A 23,040-nucleotide genomic window follows, 5' to 3' on the forward strand; every position below is an offset into this window, starting at 1 on the left:
ATTTATGTGACGAATATATAATAGAGCAAAGATTAGTTGTTGTTGCTTTTATTTAATTTGATTTTTTTTATCTCATATAAACAATATGTTTTGATAAGTGTGCTCGGTTTTCGCCATAGAATAGTGTTGTCATGATCATGATATTTGTCTGAGGTACGAACGATGGTCTGATAGTTTCTATGAGTAGTTGTTATGTAACAGTGATGTGGTAAATATTGTTATTTCTTTCACTGTTATCTTCAGTGTATCTTAGTCAAAACGAAAGTACATTTCTTTGAAGTATAAATGAATTTTTAAATAGTTGCCACCTGTCTAAAAATAAAACTTATTTAAATACTTAAAAAATAATAGGTGTCAATTAAGCATCATCTAAGACATCAATATATTTACTGCTAATATATAATAAAAATATACAAAAATATTTCAAGCAGAGTTGACACCTTTTGATAAAAATTAGCCTTAAAATATGTCATATCAAATATGTACTATAAATATGGGTACCAAACTGAAGCTATGTGAAAAATTTGTATGCTGAAAAAAAAATTGTAAATTTGTAACAGAGTTGCCATGTTTTTAATACTCTCGCAACAAATGTTGCTAAAGAGAGTATTATAGTTTTGTTCACATAACGTTTGTTTGTAACACCCAAAACTAAACGAGTTAGATATAGGGTTATATATACCAAAGTGATCAGGGTGAAGAGTGGAGTTCAGATCCGAATGTCTGTCTGTCCGTCCGACCGTCCGTTCGTCTGTGCAAGCTGTAACTTGAGTAAAAATTAAGATATCTTGATTAAACTTGGCACACTTATTTCTTGCCACCATAGGAAGGTTGTTTTCGAAAATGAGCAAAATCGGACCACTGCCACGCCCACAAAATGGCGAAAACCGAAAACACATAAAGTGCCATAAATTAAGCTATGAAGGATCGCACTATGAAAGGGCATATTTGGATATAATTTTTTTGGGGAAGTGGGCGGCGGGGCAACGCCTACTAAGTTTTTTGTACATATCTCGCAAACCAATAGAGCTATATAAACCAAACTTTCTGTAGTCGTTTTTTTTAGCAACTTCCTAATACAGTCCAAAAATGACAGAAATCAGATCATAACCACGCCCACCTCCCATAAAAAAGTTAGGTTGAAAATTACTAAAAGTGGGTTAACTCACTAACGAAAAACATCAGAAACACTAAATTTCATATAAGAAATGGCAGATGGAAGCTGCACTCAGATTTTTTTACAAAATGGAAAATGGGCGTGGTGTCGCCCACTTACGGGTCAAAAACCATATCTCAGGAACTACTCGACCGATTTCAATGAAACTTGGTTTGTAATAGTTTCCTTACATCCCAATGATATGTTGTGAAAATAGGCCAAATCGCTTTACAACCACGCCTACTTCATATATACCAGAACTTTGAAGACGATCTGTATCGTTTACTTTACAATATATAAAGTAAGTACTAGTGAAGATATCGATGCAGAACTTTGCACAAATATTATGTTAATAGTGTGGCAGCCCCATTCTAAAAATCGCCGAAATCGAACCATAGGTTTTTAAGGCCCCGTATATCGAACTCGAGGACCTCGGTGCTTCTAACCTAATATTATGGTTTCCAACTTTCAATGGACTTTATACAATATATATGACGAATATGTGGGTCAAATTGTGTATTACATAATATAAATAAAGTTAAATAAATAAATTGCGAGAGTATAAAATGTTCGGTTACACCCGAACTTAGCCCTTCCTTACTTGTTAAATAATAAAATTGAGTATATTTACACTCTTATGATTCAAACTATTTAATAGGCTTCAATTACTTTTCAATTAATATTTTTAACTTCTCTACATTTTTAATTAAATTTTTATATTTTTTTTTACCCTACTCATTAGACCCACATTTAGTGGGAGACCCAGAAGTTTGACATTTAACCACAACACGCTTTTCTACTAAGTAACAAATCTAAATATAAACATACAAATATCTTTTACTCCATTTTATAACTACCCACCCCTCACCCCTGACTTACCGCCACCCGCTTTATTGTTAACATTACATAATAAAGGGCATTACGATGTCATGTGCCAAACATGTCAAGTCGAAAGGAAGTGCAGTGGTATCCTATTTCAATGTCCTTTCCATGCCAAGCTTCGATTTTGTACAATTACATAATCCATATAATACACATTCAGCTATGCATGTTCGTTGGCGACTGTGTGCTTTGCGCATTAACCCACAAATGGTGCTATTGTTGCTATAGTTGTTTAACCCCCCACCCACATACTGCAGCGCAGCGCTTGGCATGGAAAATAGTTGGTAGAACTTTTTTTATGGCTGTGTATTAGCATTTCAGCTTAATTTTTGTTGTTTTTATAATTTTTGGTCACATTTTTTGTTGCTGTTGATACACTTGATGGCTTTTTGGCTATATTTTTGTTTTTTTCTTACTTTTTGATTGCTTGTGCCATTGCTAGTCGTACATATGTACACACTGTTGTATCTGTATGTCATATCTAAAGGCGGCGCTGTGTAGTTACACTTGTATATTGTTTATTGATTTTAAGCGCTACTCTTTCGTAATTATCGCTGCGCCGCGTCAACGGTATCGCCAATAGCCCATTTCCCTTGTACGTCATTGTCTTTTATTTTTAACATACACAAACATACAGTTGCATACATACAATCAAAGCGCCATTAGCGCCTGTCAAATCACTGTTGGTTCACATATATGTATTTATGTATGTATATTTATATATATCAGTATGTATGTCTCCGCATATCTATAAAGTGTATATTAGTTTGTTATCGTTTTGATGATTTTTATTCTTTTGGCCTCACTCACTTCGATTTCGTTACTGATTGATCAATTCGTTGCATCGCTTTTCATTTTCTACTGTGACACAATATCACGGCGCTACTGTTGTTGTTGTTGTTGTTGTTTGTGAACATGTTGTATATTATTGTATATGATATAGATATAGAAAATTGTGACAATTTGTATTTAAATGTCAATTAATCGATCAGCATTTTTTGTGTTTGGCGTTAAATGATGAATTTATGGTCACTGTATGTTCACATGTATATATGTTATTGCTTGAATCGACCAGTGTTCGAAACCCGTGGTAATTTTGAAATGAAAAACATGAATCCTGCATGTTATATGAAGTGCTTCAACAAAATACAGTCACGGGACACCAATTGAGCTCAAATAATTTAATTTTTGCTTTTCAAAAACTAACCTCACTTTGTTTTTAAAACTCTGTTTCCTCTTTATAGACCGCTAAAATAGTTATAGTCGCTTTGAAACCATCCACAAGTGACACTACTGTGCTTTGGAAACCAATGTTTCGAGAAAATGTTCTCCGTTGATAATTTCTTTCCAAAAAGAGAAAAACCCATATATCTAATACATGTGTTGGCTACAATATTGATATATATTGAGATATCAATCGTATAATTGGACTGTCAAAGCAATCATATTGAAGTCATGTCTAGCTGTAAATGTTGATGGGTTCTTTACCCTTGAATGTATATGCAGTTATGCAGAATGAAGCGGCAGATTTCGAAGATACCCCGCATGACTTGCTGATGTAACTATAAGTAAACTAATACAGTGGCTTAGTGTATGTAAAAAGCATTAAAGAGTAGTAAATTTTAAAGAAACTCATAACCATGGACAGGGTTACAGCTGTCATTCTAGGTTTCTGAATCGTGGGGAAAATAGGTTTTTCTATTATTTTTACCCTAATCCTTGAAGATATATGGAAAAGTGGCGGGTATATGTTTATACAAAAATCGATAATTTATTAACGGGTAAGGGGTAGTCAGAGACACGAAAAAATTAGAATTTTCAGTATTTTTTTTTTGGTATTAAATCATGTTATTTTACAAAAGTAGTAAAAAAATAGTATAATATGGCATTCTTATTCAACTTCTTTAAGTTAAAAGTCACGAAAATTTGAAAAAATTTTATAAGTAGATAATCCTGGGCCTGATTGAAGCTTTTTTTTCAAAAATTAACAAAATGGCGGGCTCAGTAAATTTTTTTCTAGAACGGGAAAAAATCAACAGGTCTTAAATAATCGAAATTTTTGAAAAAAAAATCCTTCGATCAGGCCTGAGTTTATTATGTATTCTAAAATCTGTATGAATTTCATTAACATTCACCTAATGGGCGGTTATCGAGTTACAGTAGTCACCAATTCAAAAAACATAGTTTTGAGAAAAATGAAATGAAAAATGAGAAACAATCGAATCACTCGAAAAGTATTTATCGGACCATCTTCATATTATCAGAGAATACTTAACGAAAATGCAAAAAAAAAAAATTGATTTTTTGAAAATCGTGACTACCCCTAACCCCTTAAAAACAATATTTGAAAAGAGTAGTGCAAAATATGTATACGTCGAAAAAGGCTTAATATCTTTGTATCATATCTAATATCCAGAGCAGTAAATATAAGAGAATAGCTTTATATGCTTAAAATGAAATTGTTTTTAAAATACAATTTTTACATGCATACTTTCAGGCGCATACACATGTTTTCCACATAATAACATTTCTCAACTGAGTAATGAAATTTTGTGTATATATGTGTATCACTTTATTAAAGTAAAAATTTCAATAATATACTCAAGTAGCACATCTTATGCATAATTCTAAGTAAGCCAGAAAAGATGTTTATCTAAAATTTTTCAAAACTATCAAAATTGTGCGCTGGATCGAACTACTCAATGAATATAATCCCTCTGCTTGTGTCAGCCCTCTCCTCTTGCTACTCTTTTTTCATATTATTTTTGTTGGTAAAAGCAGATTATTTATTTATTTCTTTTTGTTGTGCCCTAAAAGTAGAGAATTTCAAGTGAAGTAACTCCCAAACAACAACTCCCACATTAATTCCATAAATATTTGCCTTTCTTATAACTCCCACTTATATTGAATACTGTGTGCATAAGCATATTGTAGCAATTGGAATAATGCGCTCACGTCGAATGCACGCATATATGCCGTGCCTCCGGTCGCATGTCCCGCATACCACATGTTGTCCCATGTTAGGTATGCGTCATACACAGTCATGCCCCACTTTGACGTTGCTGTTGCTGCTTCTTGCAGGGTAAGCAAACAAATACATAAATTAGATGTACATACATACATATACATATCTCCAAGTTTATTGGTTAAATTTTCTGTTTCCAAATGTTAAATTTAGCTTTTAACAATCGTCTATAACGGTGAACTTTGAACATAAGCTTTTATATATCTACATATATCACGCTTGGTGGTATCTATAACCTTTTGCATTTGATTGATTGTATGGCGTCTGGCAAGTGATATTTGACGTCACAGCAGTTTTTATATATATTCCAGCTTACTTTTCTTGAAATTCTTTTATTTGTGGTCTTCTTTTTTCATAAATTACTCGCTGCTTTTGACTTAAGTTACCGCATACTTTCTTATTTTATATATATATATATATATATATATATATATATATATATATATATGTATGTATGTATGTATCACTCTTTGGTTGCATAATCTAAAGTTATTCGCACTTCAGTAATAAAGTCGCTTGACATCTTTATTCCTCGCGTCGCAACTAAGGGTTGCTTTTGCTCTCGCTCTGCAAATTCCTTTACTTAATCTGACTTTATTGTAGAATATTGTTATTACAGCTCAAATGCTGGCATACAAATCGGCATAAGCATACAATTTTAGTGCTGCCAGATTGTTTTTTATTTCTTATTAGTGCTTAACATTTTTTTCCATTGCTGTTGTTGTTGCTGTTTTTCGTGTGCTACATTTGCTAAGCGCTTTCATCCCTTAATCTAACTAGCTGAGCTGGTACGCCACACAGACACAGACACAGCTGTGTTATATAGCTTTGCCGCTGTGTTCAAAACTGGTTTTGCTGAGGTCTTTTAGGCGCCTGCGCAGTGTTCACACAAACACACACACACCGTATAAATGGTGGTGGCTGCATTCCGTTGTACAACGATTATGCATGCATTTTATCAAATTATACAACATATTTATTTGAAATAGATATTTTGTAATGTACTCACTCGAAGTTTTTCTTCAAAATATTTACTCCAACCTCGAAATCCTTAAATCATACTTCTCAAAAAAAATTTTCAAACTGGTCTAGAGATATGCACTGCATGAAAATAACGTTATTAAACACATAACATGCTTATAATTGCATTTTGCAGTCCTTGCCAGTGGAACACGTCATCGCCTCCAGCACCAGCAAGTACCGTACCACAGCGAACCTCACATATATATCACAGCATAACCAGAGCCATACATGTGCGCCGCCCCATCAGTTGTTATAGCTTGCCTGCCCCACTGCAGGAAGAAGTGGCAGGTGCTTGTACAACTTGCCACAGTGCCACACATTTTAGCTCGACAAGCTTTTGTTAGCTCTGTGTCTGTGTGTGTGCCCACAATCAATTTCTGTATGAAATGTGTGAGATTTTTGCGTTTTTGCCGCGCTGCTGCGCTGCCCTGCGCTTCGTTTCTTGCAAAGCAATTTGTGCAATTTCTCGAATCGTGACTTCTTGCTTTGCTCTACTTTATGCACATACGTTCGGCTGGTCGGTCGCACTGTCGCTATGTCGGCCGCTCTCGTTTGGCCACCCCTTTGCACACAAGCCTGCAATAATAGCAACAACAACAACAACAGTAACAATGTCACTTCATTTGTGTTGATTATTATTTGTTGGCGCTGGAAATTGGTTTTATCAGAGTTGCTTCGGTGAGTGTTGTTGGTGTGCGATGTGCGATGTGCGGTGTGTGGTTTGTATCGTCAACAAAGCGATTAAACTAACAAATCGCGGCAAAATCTCGCACATCGGCAATTCCGGCTGATGACGACAGCGCACAAATGAGATATTTTGTGGCCAACAACAAACAAAATGCGGAGAGCGATAGAGGCGAAGAGAGAGCGCGCATTCGGCGTGTGGCCATATGAAATATGCTTAATTATTTGTATGAGCACGAAAAATGTACTGGTTACAGTGGGTTGGAAATTTGATTGATGGGGTCTGATGTTGATGAATCTTTAGCTCGTAATAGCTTCGTAGGAAACTTATGTGAATCCTTAAGCGCATTGGATTCAATCAAATTTGTTAGAAATGGCCCAGAATGGCTGTGGGTTTACCAAAGTGTATTTTACAGTCAGTCAAAAGTTTCCCAGATATTTTATTTACCGTTATTCTAAAGAGATTGTAGCCGTCCGTCCGATGAAAATGGAACCAAGAACGCATATAAATTCAATGAAGTCGCTGGTTAGGCCATGTCGTAGGTATGGAAGACGATGCTCCAGAGAAATGATCCTTCGATTCGGTACTCATGGGTGGACAATGGAAGCAAGGGCGTCCACGCATCCATAATACGATCAGCTGGGATTATTAATATTTCCAGATATTTCGATTCTAAATTCGTGGATGATTCGTGAAAAATGCCTGTACACTACAGAAATACTCGATAAAAAAGTTTTGAAAATTTTTGAAAAATTTTAAATTTCCGTTATCTTTTTGAAGATCCCATCGACGGATCTAAAATACCCCACAGTGCATTTACAACGTTCCGCTCCAAGGGAGGAACGCATATCAGCGTACGATTCTCGTTACTCGCCATTTTCCACCCTGTTACAACGAGTACATGCTCTGAGTTGCTTAAAGCGAAGAGAAAGAAAGAACTGAGGGTTTCGGGCCGAAAACAGCAGAAACAAAATTATCGAAAACTTTCCGTGCATTGTGCGCTCGTCCCATACAATACCGTTCTATAGTATCTCATTGATTTCCGCCCGTCCGTCCACCCGCTATTCCTGACATTTTAATACATTTGCTCGCTTTTATTACGGCACATAATTGTTCTTATTGTACACTCGAATTAGTCGAGTGAGCGCGCGACCGCGCGGACTCTCTTGCTACACGGCTGTGGCTGTGGCGGCGGCTGTCACTGCCGGAACTCAACAACAACAAGGCGGTCGATCAGCTTTCGGCAACGACACGGCAACAACAACATGCGTTGAGTGTGTTGGAATGTGCTCGAATAGAGGGCCGCACGTCAGCCGAGTGCGGTGCGAGCGCCGCTCGGTGTTCGGCGGTGAATTGTATGTGTTTGCTTGGCTCGTTGTGGCTGGCAGTGAAAGCTTAATCGCTCTGTACGCGTTGAAAATTTTCAGTCGAGCGCTGATACCGAACTAGGAAGGTCGGTCTAGGCAGAGATTCTCTACTCGTCTCGCGGGCTTCTTACACAACACTTAAGCGCTGAGCAAAAGAATAGAAAAAATAATTGAGAATAGAAATATTATATATATACTGTGTGGTGGTGGAAAATAGTTGGAAAAAGTATATATATCTGAATCTGTATATATACATATAATAAGGATATTGAAAAGTTTTCGAAGTAAAAAAGTAAAAATCAAGTACAAAACCGCTACGCTTAAGCGGAAACAGTTTCAACGACAGTATTTTGAAGAAAAATAAATCAATTTAATTTAACAAAGAGTATAAAGTGCAAATTAAACGTTTTAATTACATATACGTCCAGCGAAAGGGAGAATTTCGAAACGCGCTAGGGGGTACACTGTAACCCCTGAAAAAGCAAAAAACCCAACAACTATAACATCGAATAGAAACAGGAAAAATTATTGTGTAATACCACCCCGAGTAGCTGCCACAGCAGTAAGGTACCCAATCATAGAGTCATCATATATAGAATATACATATATTTCAAATAATTGTGCCACACCGTGCCTCTGCGTATGCGCCCACAAAGCAACCATACCGTTGGGGTCCCAAAGGTTCTGCATTTAGTTTTCACTAAGTGAAATATTCAGTGTAACAGAACAGCATTTGGGGGCTCAACGCAAGACTTGGGGGTTTGTGGTGTGTGACGCACAGGCGTTGGCAAAGACACAGCGGGCGTAGAAGGCAAAGGCGCCGAAGTGCTGTAGAAAATGTCCTTGTTCGAAATCGATTTTTCTCAACTCAACTTGCCCATAAACTCGACACACATCACGCATGAAAACTCGTTAGCGTGCGTGTGTGAGTGCGACATAAAATCTGTGTGTGTGTATTTTTGTGCTTAAGAACTTAACGAAAAGTGAAAAAAATTTCTTTAAAAAAAAATAATTATATTTTTTGCTACAAAAACTGCTGTCGTGTTAAAAACTGTAATGACAAAAAGCAGCCAAAAAAAAGTATTGATTGAGCGAAAAAGTGTGCAGTTAACGGTTTAAGAAAAATTCAATCGATCGAAAAAGTGCGCAAGTAGAACGTAACTACACGAAATATATACATATATATGCTAGTGTAAGAAAAGCGTGCTAGGCACCATACATACAGACAGACATTTGTACAAAATTTGAAGTGTCGTGGCGCTGGCGCATTCTTAGCGCATATTATTCCATGCCTTATACACATGTTTCTAGTGTATTTGTTGTTTTTGTTGTAGTAGGTATCGTGGAAAACTTGCGAAAGAAGGGCAAAGCAATTGGTACCATTTATGTGTATACGAAGGAGGGTATAAGCTTCAGCAGCACACTCCAAAGCGCCGCCACTGCCAAAGGAAACGACAACGACGACGACGGCCATACCGATTATGATGTTACTCATACGTCGTGTGGGCCGCCTTGCACCGTATTGGTGGGGCGTACAAGAGGGCGCGCGCTCACCGCTCATGTCATGTCATGAGTTGCACAACAGTTTCGATTTTTCACAGCCAGCCAAAAACTGCGCTATACTAATAAGCGGCAGGCGGAGAATTTTTCATATTATTTGAAAAAAAAAAAAAATGAAAATTTTTACTCAATGAAAATTATTTGTTTTAATAATAAGTTTTCATATTGCATAAATAATAAATTATATTGCTGCATTCACTTCCGCACTTGTGCTGCGCTTATCATTGTCGGCAATATAATCAATCATTACAGGCGCTTATCTTGAGGCGAAATTCTGATTCATAAAGTACTCGCCGAAAACGCCAAAAATAGCTCTGCAATAGTAGCGGTTTATCGTTAGATTTTCGATATCAATGGAGGTCAGTTAGAGTTTATGTAATAGCAGTAAAATTATCTACTTGGATAACTCATGGCTTGTGGCTTGAAATAGTAGCTTTCATATCTAAAGATATTTTTAAGACGGCATAATTAATAAAAAAATAAGAAATATAAGATAATTTTATAATATTTTTAGTAAATTACTTTTTTCTACAAATATCTCTCAATTTTTATGAATCAAATCTTCCAGCTGTATCTTCTGGCAGCAAAAAAGTCCTTCCATACAGTTGCTGAGTGCAAAGGACATGCACATTTTCTCCTTTATTAAGTAATTTCATCGCTTTAGTATATAGAACACTAATTTCTTCATTACTTTTGAAAGCTTTCACTAAATAAGCTTTCACTGTATAAAATTTCACAATAAATTTTATTGAATTAAAAATATAATTTTTTCATTAAATAAATTGTATCATTATCGATAAACCTAACTATTTGAGTTAAATTTCCTCCGCTTTTATTGGCTTCAAAAGCTTTCACCCGCTTTTCTGCAGCAGAGCGTGCTTTTTAAACGACACTTTGCACGAAAGTCAACTCACAGCGGAGCGCGAATTCCGATACAGTGTGCACTCTCTCGTAGAAAGCTGGCACTTTCCAAGTTCCAATAACCGTTTTTGACTTCTAGTTTTCCAGTTCCAGTTTTGGAAAACCAACTACTACTCGCTTCCAGGCACATAAGTATGTATAAATGGAATGATTTCGCCTGACTTACGCAAACGAAACGAGTGAAATTTCAATTTTGAACCGACGAGTCCTTGCGAAACTTGAAAAATGTGTTAAGCGAAGCTTGTTTAACACGTTACACGCTTCATTCGCTTCATTTTGCAAACACACATACACATTTACATATGTGTTTGTGGAAATTTTGCATGACTGCGATTGCATAATCCGCATGACCCGCTTTTCATCGCAGCACACACAAATTTATATATGTATGTATGTAAAAGACGTTCTACTTGCGCCTAACAGCTCGCAAAGAAAAAATTAACGGTGTTTAAGGATTAATAAATTATAATCATTCATTATATTTTTTTTTAATTTTTTTTAACTTTTTTTCAACTTCACCAGTTTTGACATTTTACGCCTTAAAAAATATAATTTTTTATCACTAAACGACAAACCGCAACATGAGTGACGATCAGGTGGGTAAACGTGAAAAGCAGCTTCTGCTTTTAATTATTTTATTTCAACATTTACAACTGTATAAGCATTATTCCCCTTTATTTTATTCATACCTACATATGTATATGTATATCTACCTATTTTCATATAAATATAGCACACATTTTTGTTGTTTTTTATAATATTCGCCATCCGCTGTAACACAATACAGCAAAAGTATAATATTTTCATTATTTATTATCAGTTCGTCATGTAAATATTTACGCTTATGAAATAGCCAACTGTTTATAGAAGTAGCCTCTAACGGCGTGTTGTTAAGCGCGCAAAAACAATAAAACCGAAATGAAATGAAAGTTTGAAAATGAAATTAGAGCCGACGATGACAGGTTCGCGTTAGCAAAGGCCGAATGAAATGGAATGTTGACGGAGTGATAGTGTATTGCTGCAGTACACTTTAGGGGTATGAATTCATGAAATTATAGTTAATAATTGGTTTTATTAAGAGATTATGTCATTTAAATTTCTCGTGAAACAAATAATATTGCGGAATATAAGACTTGTAAATGCTCTAATCTACAAAGTTCGCTTACTACTGGAATAATGTTCAAGTCATACATATATATATATATGTTAAACTCCAAGCGATGTGTCATACTTGTAGCATTCTTAGAACTGTGTATAATATGCTTAGATTAAAATAAACTTCAGGAAATTACTAAGGTTTAAAGCTTCGGAGATTTATAAATTCTGCAATGATCTGTTCATAGTGTTTCTTCATGAGATCACATGTTTACAAGCATGAAATAAGTAACATTGAACAAATTCTTAAAATACGTAACTGCTGGAGTATTCTAAAGCTCGTAAGAAATAAAGTTTCATAAATTTTACTGGAAGAAAATAAATTAAATAAATTAAAAATCGCTCTGATATTATACAATTTTTTTCTTGAAATATTTTTCATGACATTTTCAATTTCTCATTTGACTAGACTGTTTTATTATTTCGCATTTAACTATAAAGTACTAATAAAACAACAGTCAGATATACTTAGTGCTTGTTATCACTTTTAATATCTTTATTATGTCTTGTGTATATACAAGTCAATTATTACTTTATAGCTAGTCATACTCGTATAAAAATGCTTAAGCGTCTAAGAACAAGAGAGAAAAGGTAAATTCTATATAAAGCTGGCATATCTGCTTACGGTATTTTCTCGATATTTTTTTTGTCAAATTTCTGCAAGTTCTATTGTCAAATAAGAGTGTGATCTTTAAAACCTCAAACTTCTCTAACGATTTTTAGCTTTACTCAGCCATATATTACACTTTCTGTGAAATTCAATCTCGACATTTTTGTGGTTTAAAACTTTACCGTAATTCTCTGTATTTGTTGCTAATCGGTTTAATCGTCAAGTAAATATCATAAAAATATAAAAATATGTTTGTACGAGGGCTGCTATACATATTTGCTTTTATTGTTTTCCAAAATATTCTCCATCAAGATTTATACACTTTTGCATGCGCTCAAACCAATTTTCGAAGCACTTTTTTTGAGCCTTTTTTTGAGCGATTGTCAAATTGTGCGGGATCCAACGAGAACAAGCCTTCTTTACGGCCTGGTGTTCATGCAATATCGAATGTATGCTGGTGAGAGAAATGCATAGGCATGCCTCTATCTGAAGGTATGTTACATGACGGTCTTGCATTATCAGTTCACGTACAGCATCGATGTTTTCTGGCACAACGGCTGTTTTTGGACGACCTTCGCGGAATTCGTCTTTGAGCGAGCGTCGGCCACGATTGAATTCGCTGTACCAGTTTTTCACAGTGCTATAGAATGGTGCTTCATAGCCATACAAAGATTTTAGTTCATCGATGCACTTTTGTCGCGATAATCCACGTCGAAAGTTGTGAAAAATGATCGCACGAAAATGTTCACGAGTTAATTCCATTTTTTGGCCGAGATGAATTTTTTAATTCCCTGTAAATAAAACAATTCACGATTAAATGACAAAACGTTCTGAGTGATGTTATGCTAAAAAATGTCAAACTTTCCAATGGAAATGTCAGATTGCACCTGGCAACACTTAGTGTTGCCTAGGCCAGAAATATATATAGCAGCCCTCGTAATTGAATAGAGTTGCTATTGTTGTACGGCAGAGGATCGTAAATAATCAGTTTACTCGTACTTTAAGTATGACGATCGGTATGATAATTTTAGTAGGAGAACCACATTCTATAACTGAGTTGTTAGAACAACTTTTTCTCACTTGTATAAGCACTTTTTAGTTCAGTCGCAGAGCTAACTTTTATGATTTTTATCAATTTCATTGAAGTCACTATCTCTTGGTGTTTTTTGCAGAACTAAACCTATCAGTGACGAAATTTCGCTAATGTTAAAATAATATTTTTGTTTTTCGGCAGAAATTTCTTTGAATTCTAGTACTTCCCAAACACATTTAAATAAGCGATCACGTACATATGTATGTTTGTATATCTGTGATATATTTATAAACATTCGTGTTTTTTATAGGTCGTATCTGTTAGCAAACCAGTTAGTCTACTGATAGGACTTGTTTATCAACGTCTATAACTGAATAAATTATTTTTACTTTATTTTTTTCTGAGTTGTTGCTCATTAAGGTTCTTCCCTTCAGGCACAAACGATCACCTGTAGATCACAAGATCACTGGAATACTAACAAAACAGCAAACATTAATTGCTATGCAAATGAATGCGCTGTCAGATAAAAAAAAAATAGAAAAAAAACTTTAATAAATTAGTATATATTTGCAGTTATAATATTTATTTAGATAACTTCAAATGTCGCACACACATACTTACTTATATCGGTTGTATTAAAGCTATAGCACAACACAACAACAACATTGCAGCAGTGGCGTTTCATTGGAACAGCCGGCGATGGCGCGTGCTTTTTCTCACAGTGAACCGAAAAAATCCGGTTTTCCAAAGCGGTTACTACTATTTACGAGCCAATTGTATGGCGGTTCATACAAACATTTAGATAATTTACTTACTTACTTACTTGCACTACGCTGCGATTCATTTAGCAATTCAGTTAGTTAGCGGGGAATGTGTGTTTCTTACATAGATAGTACTTCTACCGCACGCCTAAAGCTCTATGCCCAGATTACCGGTTATTGGTTTTCATTTTTGTTTTGATCACCACATTTTGTATATATATTTTGCTTTTCGTAGCTAGCTTTTGTTGCGTCGCTTCACACGCAGGCACGTTCGCCTGCTTGGTCTGATGGCACACGCATAGCTGGGTTGGTTGCGTACCGGTTCGAACCGGTTGCAGTGTTCAAAAAAAAAATCAAGCTCACTTTGTTATCGGTTATGGCACGACAAGTTTATTTACTGATTTCGTTCTGTATTTTATTTCACTTTTTATTTAGTCTGTCGTGGGGTATTCTCGCTTTAGATGACGCATACGCGTATATAGTATGTCCCGCTTTTTTGGTTTTATTAATAAACTTTGCGTACAATATCTATTTTTATAATCGCACATGCCAGCCTTTCAGTACAATTGTAAGCGGTACGTTTCGCCGTTTCGGCATTTCGGCATTTCGGCCTGTTGTTTACAAACAACCTCTAGATTTTAGTCAACAAAGGTGACGCAGTGCGCCTATATAATACATATGTATAAAAGCAGGCGAATATGACGTTGCTGTCGGGGCAATGGTCAAAAAAACGGATTATGGTACGAGTACTTTGGCATATTTTTTCGTACACATTTCGGTTTTTATCGTTTCTTTTTCTTTCTTTGCTTCAGTGAACTTTTGTGCTAATTTTTGGCATTTTTGTATTTTTTGCAATTTTTTTTTTGATTTTTTTTGTATGTGGTTTTGAGTAGACGTTGTGTCGTACCAAAACAACCCGAAATCACGTTCCGTTTTGTGACGTAGCGGAAACTGGTACGCTTGTTTGTTTTGATTTTGAGATTTTAATATAATTTTCTATACTCCTTCTACTTCTTCGGTTATATAAAGTGCAATTTCTTTTACAAAATATATTTAAAATATATATTAGCACAATTTCGGTTCTCTAATAATTCATTTATGTACGTCATATTTTTATTTTTGTTTTTGTTTTTATTTTTATTTTTTTTTTTATATTTTTATATTTGTGATTTTGTGAAGACTTTGGCGTCACTATTTGTTGTTTCTTACGTCTGTCGCCATTGATCTTCACAGTCACAAACGTTTTCGCACCACAAACGACGCGCTTCGTTGTGCATATGTATGTCGATATATACATTATATTATATACAGACATTAGTATATATGTTTGCATGCGTCACCGTCATCCGTTGGCTGCAAATTTATTTCAATTTCATTTCACAATCTGTAGCCATGCAGTTTTATTAGTACAAAGCGTTGAGCAATTACAAATTTATGCACAAATTAATGGACAGGTACTAAATTTGCATTGACGTTTCGAAACGAATGCACATATTTACATTGATAAATTGCAAATATAAAATTAAATGAAAAAAAAAAAAAATAAAAAAAATAAATAAATAAATAAAAATTATAAAAATATATTTGATATTGTGTTAAGCTAGAAATGAGAAGCTGGCAAAAATTGGAAATAAAAAAGTTAAAAAGAAATTTGTTATGCAAATTAATTAATTAAAATAAAATAAAATAATATGAATATATAAATTATTTATAAATAAAAATGCAAATACAAATCAAAAACAAATTGGCACAAAATGCACAGTAGATCTAGAAACTGAAATATGTTAATGAAGAAACTAAAACATGAAATATAAAAAAAAGAAAAATATTAAATTTACTATTTTTTTCAAAATTTTTTAATATATTAAAACGATTTAATCGACCAGTGCTTGACCCTAGAGACATTCCCGCAAATGTCGAGAATTCGGCTCAAAAAGTGACATTTTCCGTAGAGAATAAGTTTGGCATGCAAACAGATCTCTACAAATATTTTGTTGGGTTAATGTTGACACAAATATCCAAGATCGATATAAAACGATTTAATCGATAATATAAAATAAATAATAATAAAAACATTTTTTTTTATTTTATCGATTTGTAAATACGTGACAATCTTTCTCAAGCATATTTTCTACTATATCTCTACAATTTGATACCATTATTTAATAATTTCTACTTAAAATTTTAAAACATATGGCAACACTCGAACGGTTTTTGTTATAAACCATACAACTTACACACAAAACTATGCAAATATTGTATAATAAGTGCTTTAGCAATCACTATGGTGTTGCTCGATCGTGACGGAATTTTGTTGCGTAACGCAATTTCGTTGCATTTAACTAAACTTTGTTGCTCGATAATTTTAACATGAAAAAGAATAGTATTTAATCAAATGGTTTCATAATGTGTAGATATTTCTTAAAATTGCATAATTGCATGGCTTTTCAGCTGTTCGATCAAAAGTAGCCAGATCACTAAAAAGTATAAAAAAAAATACCTTATATCGTAACTGCTTCAGTAAACTACAACTAAATAGTTCCCTAAAGTACGTTTATTTAGTGGTCACCCTCGTAAGAGGAAGCATACAAGTACGTTCAAGGTCTGCCTATAGCGCGTTCAAACCCCTATTCTTTACCGCAAACCATTGAATTAACAAATTAAACACGTTGAAAGTAAGTGTATATGTACTCAGTTGTAAATAGCCGCTTTTAGGTATTCATTTGTACATTTGTGTGTGTGTGTGTGTGTGTGTGTATTTTGCACATGCCGAAAACGTGATTGACTGCCTAAATAGGTTCTATGCCGCTGGAAAGCTTAACATACAGCTGCTTATTGTTGTTGTTGTTGTTGTTTTAACCTTACTTATTGTTCTTTAGTTTCATTGTAATTTGAACAAAAAATGCAAAAAAACTGAAAAAAAAACAACGGAAAAGGGGTGCGGTCGCACAATACCAAAAAGCTGTCAAAGCCAACCAATTACAGCAACGTGATTTTAGCGTTAAATTAGCGAAATATTTCAATTTTATAGGCATTTGAAAATATTTGAAATTTTTGTATTTTTGCTACTGCGACTTGAAACAGTTAACTGTGCAAAGTGCAGTTAAATAGAAGCGTTACATTTTGCAAGTAAATACTGGAAACAAGTCATACAGGGTGTGAAAATATATCAAATACGTATGTTTATTTGTTTGAGAACCTCATAATTTCGCTGTGTATGTGTGTGTGTTTACTGACGTAAATTGATACTCAAGTTCAATATTTTCCATAGTTTATTATTTTTATGTACACCCTACAGCTGCGCTTCCCACCTACACATGCACACAAGCATACATATTTACATAAGACCGCTCTTTCATGCTAATTTCTTTTGTCAATAGCGGAAAATAAACACAATTCTCAAATACTAAAGCCTTTAGCCATTTCTATTGTCGCACATTTCCAATAATTTGCTAAAAAAAGTATTTAGTGCGATAATGGGTGCGTCGTGGTTGGCTACTGGCTTGCTGATGTAATATTAACGTGAAAAATTGTTATTATAAAAAATTGAGCACCAGTGGGAGTTGAGCGCATACTCAGCACGCTGAACGTGTTCTCCAGCAAATATTTTCTAAAAAACGTGCTTATTGATTCATCAATTCCCAGTAAATTATATTTGTAGTAGCATATTTGCATGCCATATATGTACATACATACATGCATACATAAAATGTTTACTGCATAATTCTGTATGGAAAAAATATTTTATGAAAGCACAAATATATGTGAGTTTGTACGCATATCAGCGAATAAGCGTGTGCGGTCTGCCTCTATTAGTGCCTCTGCTCAGCTATTTAGCCTTATTGTTGTTGTCCATTTTATTATCACTAGCGCGTATTTAGTGACAGTTTGCAGCGTTTTCGCTATTGTTTGGTCACAAGTTAATTTAATAGGTGCACACAGGTAATCATTCGCTCGACGTTGGCATTGAACGACGGCATTTTGATTAGCCCGCGGATTTTTTATGCTATAACAATGATTTTTGTGATGCAGCGCGATTTCAATTTGCATCTGGTCTCTTCAGTAGTGATTATTGTTGGTATATTTCAGTGCTTTTCTAATATTTTTGGTATTTTTTTTAAAGGTTTAAGGATCTTTTCCTGTACATTTATGCTAATAAAATAGTCAATTTATAAAAAAAATTATAATTTTTGAACTCGAAACTCAACTCAATAGTTAGTGAAATGCTGTAAAATTTCAATCCTACATACTTAATAAAGGGTTTCCAACAGATATGTTAACAATTGAAATAAAATAAAGTTATAAGTTATACAATAGAATAATTTATTATAGTAAAATTAATATTTTATAATATCTTTTATTATCAATCCTTAAATATATTTATATATCATATTATCGTATAATATATAATTCGATATGTAGCAGAATAATTAGGAAGCCTTGCTATGATCCCATCGCTTGGGCTCTGTTCTTTTGTCAATAAATTATCATGTGAAAATATAAATAAGTTTCCCCAGTTGCAATCAATACTAGAGAAACGGCGGATACTCCAAGAAAAAGCAAAATAAGCACTTGCTTTTGTATCTTCATTTGTCTAAATACTTCATTTAGACCAGTTGTTTTTTCGATTTGTCACTCTTCATGTATAATACAAGTGTAATACGTATTATTTGGAGTGATTATAAGAATTGCTGCGATCGGAAATAATGAATTCATATCAAGAGAGTTGATAGTTATCAGATTAAAGTGGTATAACTAGCTATCTAAACATTATTTATTTGATTATGCCAGTTTTATACATTTATACCAGTTGTTCGTTCGATCAACCAAAAATTCTCATTTTAAACTTGGGTTGAGATAGTAGACTAGAGAAAGCTTCTAAGGTCAGATTAGGTGAGGTTAGGTTAGGTTACTCCGGTAGGCTAAAAAGCCACACATAGACCAGTTTTGGTCCTTTGCGATACCAGATGGAGTGCCGTCACGTAATTAATGAGGAGTTTAGGATGCCTGCGCTTGTTGCGAATTTCAAAAGGCTTTGTGGCTTCACCAACGAAATCTCTTCCAGATTAACGTAATGTGTAGCCCCCAAATGCTGAAGACGTTGTCTTGATAATGCAGGACATTCACAGAAGTGGTGCTCCATTGTTTCTCTGGTGCCTTGCTCTTGACATTTCCTGCAGTCTTTGCGATCTATCAGCCCCATTTTGTAGTGAGTATGCCGACCATATTCCTACATTTGCTTCTATCGAGCGCCAATAGAAATCTCGTTTACTTCTTATCTACCGCCTTACACATAACTTTTGCGGTTTTGCATCCCGTTATATTTTTTCAGCGCGCTTTGAACTTTTTTTTACCAAATTTCTGTCTAGATCATCATATAGACAATGCATAGGTTTATATACGTTCATCATGCTTTCGGATGACAGTTTTACGCCACGTTTGGCAATCTCGTCCACTATCTCGTTACCCATTAGCCCTTGACTAAAAAATCCTAAATTAACAAGCCGTCAAATTAATGAACGCCTTTAAGTTCTACATGAGAATTATTTCTTAAAATGTATTAAAATCATTTTGTTGAGATGTCCTGAAACGTCTTTTATGAAGGAACATCTTTTCTTATATTTCAACTATAATATCACATTCTAAATCTTGTGGTCGTTGGAATACGCCGAATAATATTTGATGCAATATCATCTCAGACCTCTGTTCTGTTCTATTCATTTTTCACATAGTTAGAAAATTACTCGAGGGTCATCTATTCAGGAAGATATATTTAAGCTTCGTCTGTAGTTAGTAATAAGTTAGCTTATACTAATTTATTACTTAATTTATTTACTTTATCCTTAATTTATGTAAATTTCTCCTCTCTCTCTCTCTTTCACTAACTACAACTGCACCCATTTATTATCGTGGAACATGAAAATATTGCACTTGAAAATTCGTTAATTCTTTCACTCCAAATGCAACGCTGCATGTAGGTGCTTTAAAATAGGCCATAAACAAAATCAAAAATATTTCAACGCTTTGAGGAGCAACAATTCGCGTAATTTAGTTTACGCCGGCTAAGCGTTAAAGCAAAACAAAATACAACAACGAAAATATTATATATTTTAGACGCAAAATAAGAAAGAAAAAAAACAAATACAAAACGCACAACAAAGTCAACAAAAAGAAGTCAAGACCAAGAGAAATCAAGAAACCGAAACGATTTACCAACGCATTGCCAATTTTTTGTGAGGTGTTTGAACTTTTTGTGGTGTGAACGTGCGATCGGTGTTTAGCGCGCTACTTGTTGTTACAAACAACAACAACAACAAACACTGCGACAAATAAAATAAGAAATAGACGACGAATAAAATACACACGAAAAGTGAAAATCAGCCAGCAACAACAACAACAAAGTAAATAAAAAGTGCGTAAGCAGAAATGTTGACAACAAATAATGCCCAAAAATAAATTGAAAAAAAAATAAAAATAAATTAAAAAGTGAAGGAAGAAATAAACAGAAAGTAGTGTTCTTAAAAGCGCACATGCCAAAATGGAAAACAAAAATTTCAGCATTTCGATGCATTTTCACATGATTTGTGTTTGACAATTTATTGCACTTCCTTTTAGCAGCGCATATTATATATTTCTTGCCATAAATTATGGCTAAATGGTTGGAAAACAAACATTTTAAATGCCAAAGCGGCAGTTGCAATAAAATCGCATGACTTATTTGAGTGCTGCAAAACTCACGGTGTTGAACTTTTGAGTAAAAAGGCACATGCGCTGAATACTTAGTTCGATCACTTTATAGTTGCAGTGTAATAAAGTAGAATTGTTAAGGAAATACCAGCTAAATCATGTACAAATGAAATAAATTGAAGGAAATATAAAATATTCAAATATACTATATTCTCGCATGCGATAAATTTTTTTATGAAAAATAAATGTTTTTCTCAATATGCTCCCTCCATGCTATTTTTAAAATTCAAACCAAAATGGTTTTTGGAAAATTACAAAAAAATAAATAAATAAAAGAGTTTGCCAAGTTTTCGTTTACACCTGTTCCTTAAATACAATTTTATGTATTTTAGTATATTTGTACATAGCTACATATGTATACATTTATTTAACAAAGAGAGAGCCAAATTTTATATATTTTTTCTTTTCTAATGAAATTTACAATTTTTTTTAATCAACTAATTGAATCAATTAATCGTCGAGCATTTGTTTTCGAAATTATATTCGAATATATATATTTTGTGCGATTGATTCTCATATAAATTACAAAAGCTTTTCGCACGTGAGTAATTTTATTAGAATTCGATTAATGAAAGCTACAAGTCATCGTCTTCAGGGAAACGATATCAGGGCAAGAAGAAATTTATGGGCATAAAAATAATACGATTTGGGAAAATTATAAAATTAATTTAGAATTATTGACGTTATTGTTGTTGTTGTTTTATGTTATTTGCTTGTCTGATTTTCTGAGTGCCTGTTGCTGTAGCATTTTGTGTTGTTGTTCCATTTTCAGTTTAATTTTTTACCGTTGTCTGTCCAGTTGCGTTTGAATTTGTGATTATTACTGTGGCGTTTAATTTTTGTTGTATTGTTTTGTATTACTTTTATTATTTTCAAAATTAGCTCATAATTATTTAATTATGCCTAAAATCTATATAATGTTGCCTACATTTTGGCGCACAATTAAAGGATTTTACCAACTTTTACATTAGAGTTACATTTAGACAACACAATTCGTTTATATTTCGTAATGATACTACTATGCTTCTTATCTTGAATTTTATTTATACGCCGCGCAGAAATGTAGGCAATGGTTTTTCGAATTTCGAAGTTTATTCGATATAATTTTCCGGTACTACAGTAGTTTCGATAACTCTTCATCGTATATCATTATAGATCATCACATCATAGAAATTTCTCTAATACCAAATTCCGTTCATTATATACCATATGTACCATGTACCATAGCACAAATATATAGGCATATAGCCTCAATGATTCATTTGTTTACATTAAGCAGAAATTTATGCGCCATATTGATTTTTCAATTCAAACCAAATAATCCGATTCGTATACAATATTTAGCTATCTTCGCGAGGTTAAGTAATCAGCCGTAATATTTCTGAGTAAACAATAATTAACGAGAACAAGAGCAATTTCCAAGTACTGAAAAATATTCTGCCAGCATATCCGTCGTCAAGTGCGTGTAATTTTGCGATTTTATTGCAATTTTTTTATATTATTTTTAAGGTATTTGGCTATAAATAAGCCTACAACAGCACGCTAACATACTGTATGGGTGTTAGTCAGGCAAATGTTCGCCTAAATTGCTTGGTAACAGACACGCGATTGTAATGTGGGCTCTAAATGTTTGGCCAGAAATAATTCCAATGGCACAATTCCAGTGCAATATTTGCTTGTGTACATAGATATTTGTGCTAGTTGGATATTTTCCAGTGCTATTGATTGCGATCTTGAGAATTACTGAAAAGTTCGAGTGAATTATACCCAGCAAGAGTTGTTAGTATATATATCAAGCGCTAGTGTAGTGTGCTTTTAGGAGTTTACTTAGTAAAAGGCTATGCGAACAAGGCCTTAAATGAGGTTGACCTAGTTAGTTGTTAAATATATCTAATTGTAGAGAAGTATGACATAAGCATGGAGTTTTGTTAATGAAAAAAAAAACAAATAAAATTGTTTTATTGATTTTTGTAGCATACATTTAGGCGCACTGACTATTTTTCACATTTTAAAGTATTTACAAACAGTTATGCCATTTTGAACTTAAGTTTATACATATTTTTATATGAAACAAGATTTCTATATATTATATCATACTTATCATAAAATTGCATG

At 33.9% G+C, this 23,040-nt stretch overlaps 1 protein-coding gene across 7 annotated transcripts in view; it reads left to right on the forward strand.

Moving 5' to 3' along the window:
* The window catches only part of LOC105216362 (sodium/potassium-transporting ATPase subunit alpha), a 69,512-nt gene that overhangs the window by 22,947 nt on the left and 23,525 nt on the right, over positions 1 to 23,040 (forward strand). Inside the window, exons 1-2 of one of the 7 annotated variants that reach the window (XM_054235650.1) lie at positions 8,181 to 8,705; positions 11,142 to 11,215. The exons of 4 other annotated variants lie outside the window; for them this stretch is intronic. In XM_054235650.1, coding sequence (XP_054091625.1) covers positions 11,201 to 11,215 — 15 coding nt within the window. In that variant the 5' untranslated portion in view covers positions 8,181 to 8,705; positions 11,142 to 11,200. Of the gene's footprint in view, positions 1 to 8,180; positions 8,706 to 11,141; positions 11,216 to 20,156; positions 20,591 to 23,040 lie in introns of those variants that run through there. 2 more of the 7 variants (XM_054235664.1, XM_054235659.1) reach the window with 2 other exon arrangements.

This window comes from Zeugodacus cucurbitae, chromosome 2 (genome assembly GCF_028554725.1).
Source record: "Zeugodacus cucurbitae isolate PBARC_wt_2022May chromosome 2, idZeuCucr1.2, whole genome shotgun sequence".
Lineage (NCBI taxonomy): Eukaryota > Metazoa > Arthropoda > Insecta > Diptera > Tephritidae > Zeugodacus > Zeugodacus cucurbitae.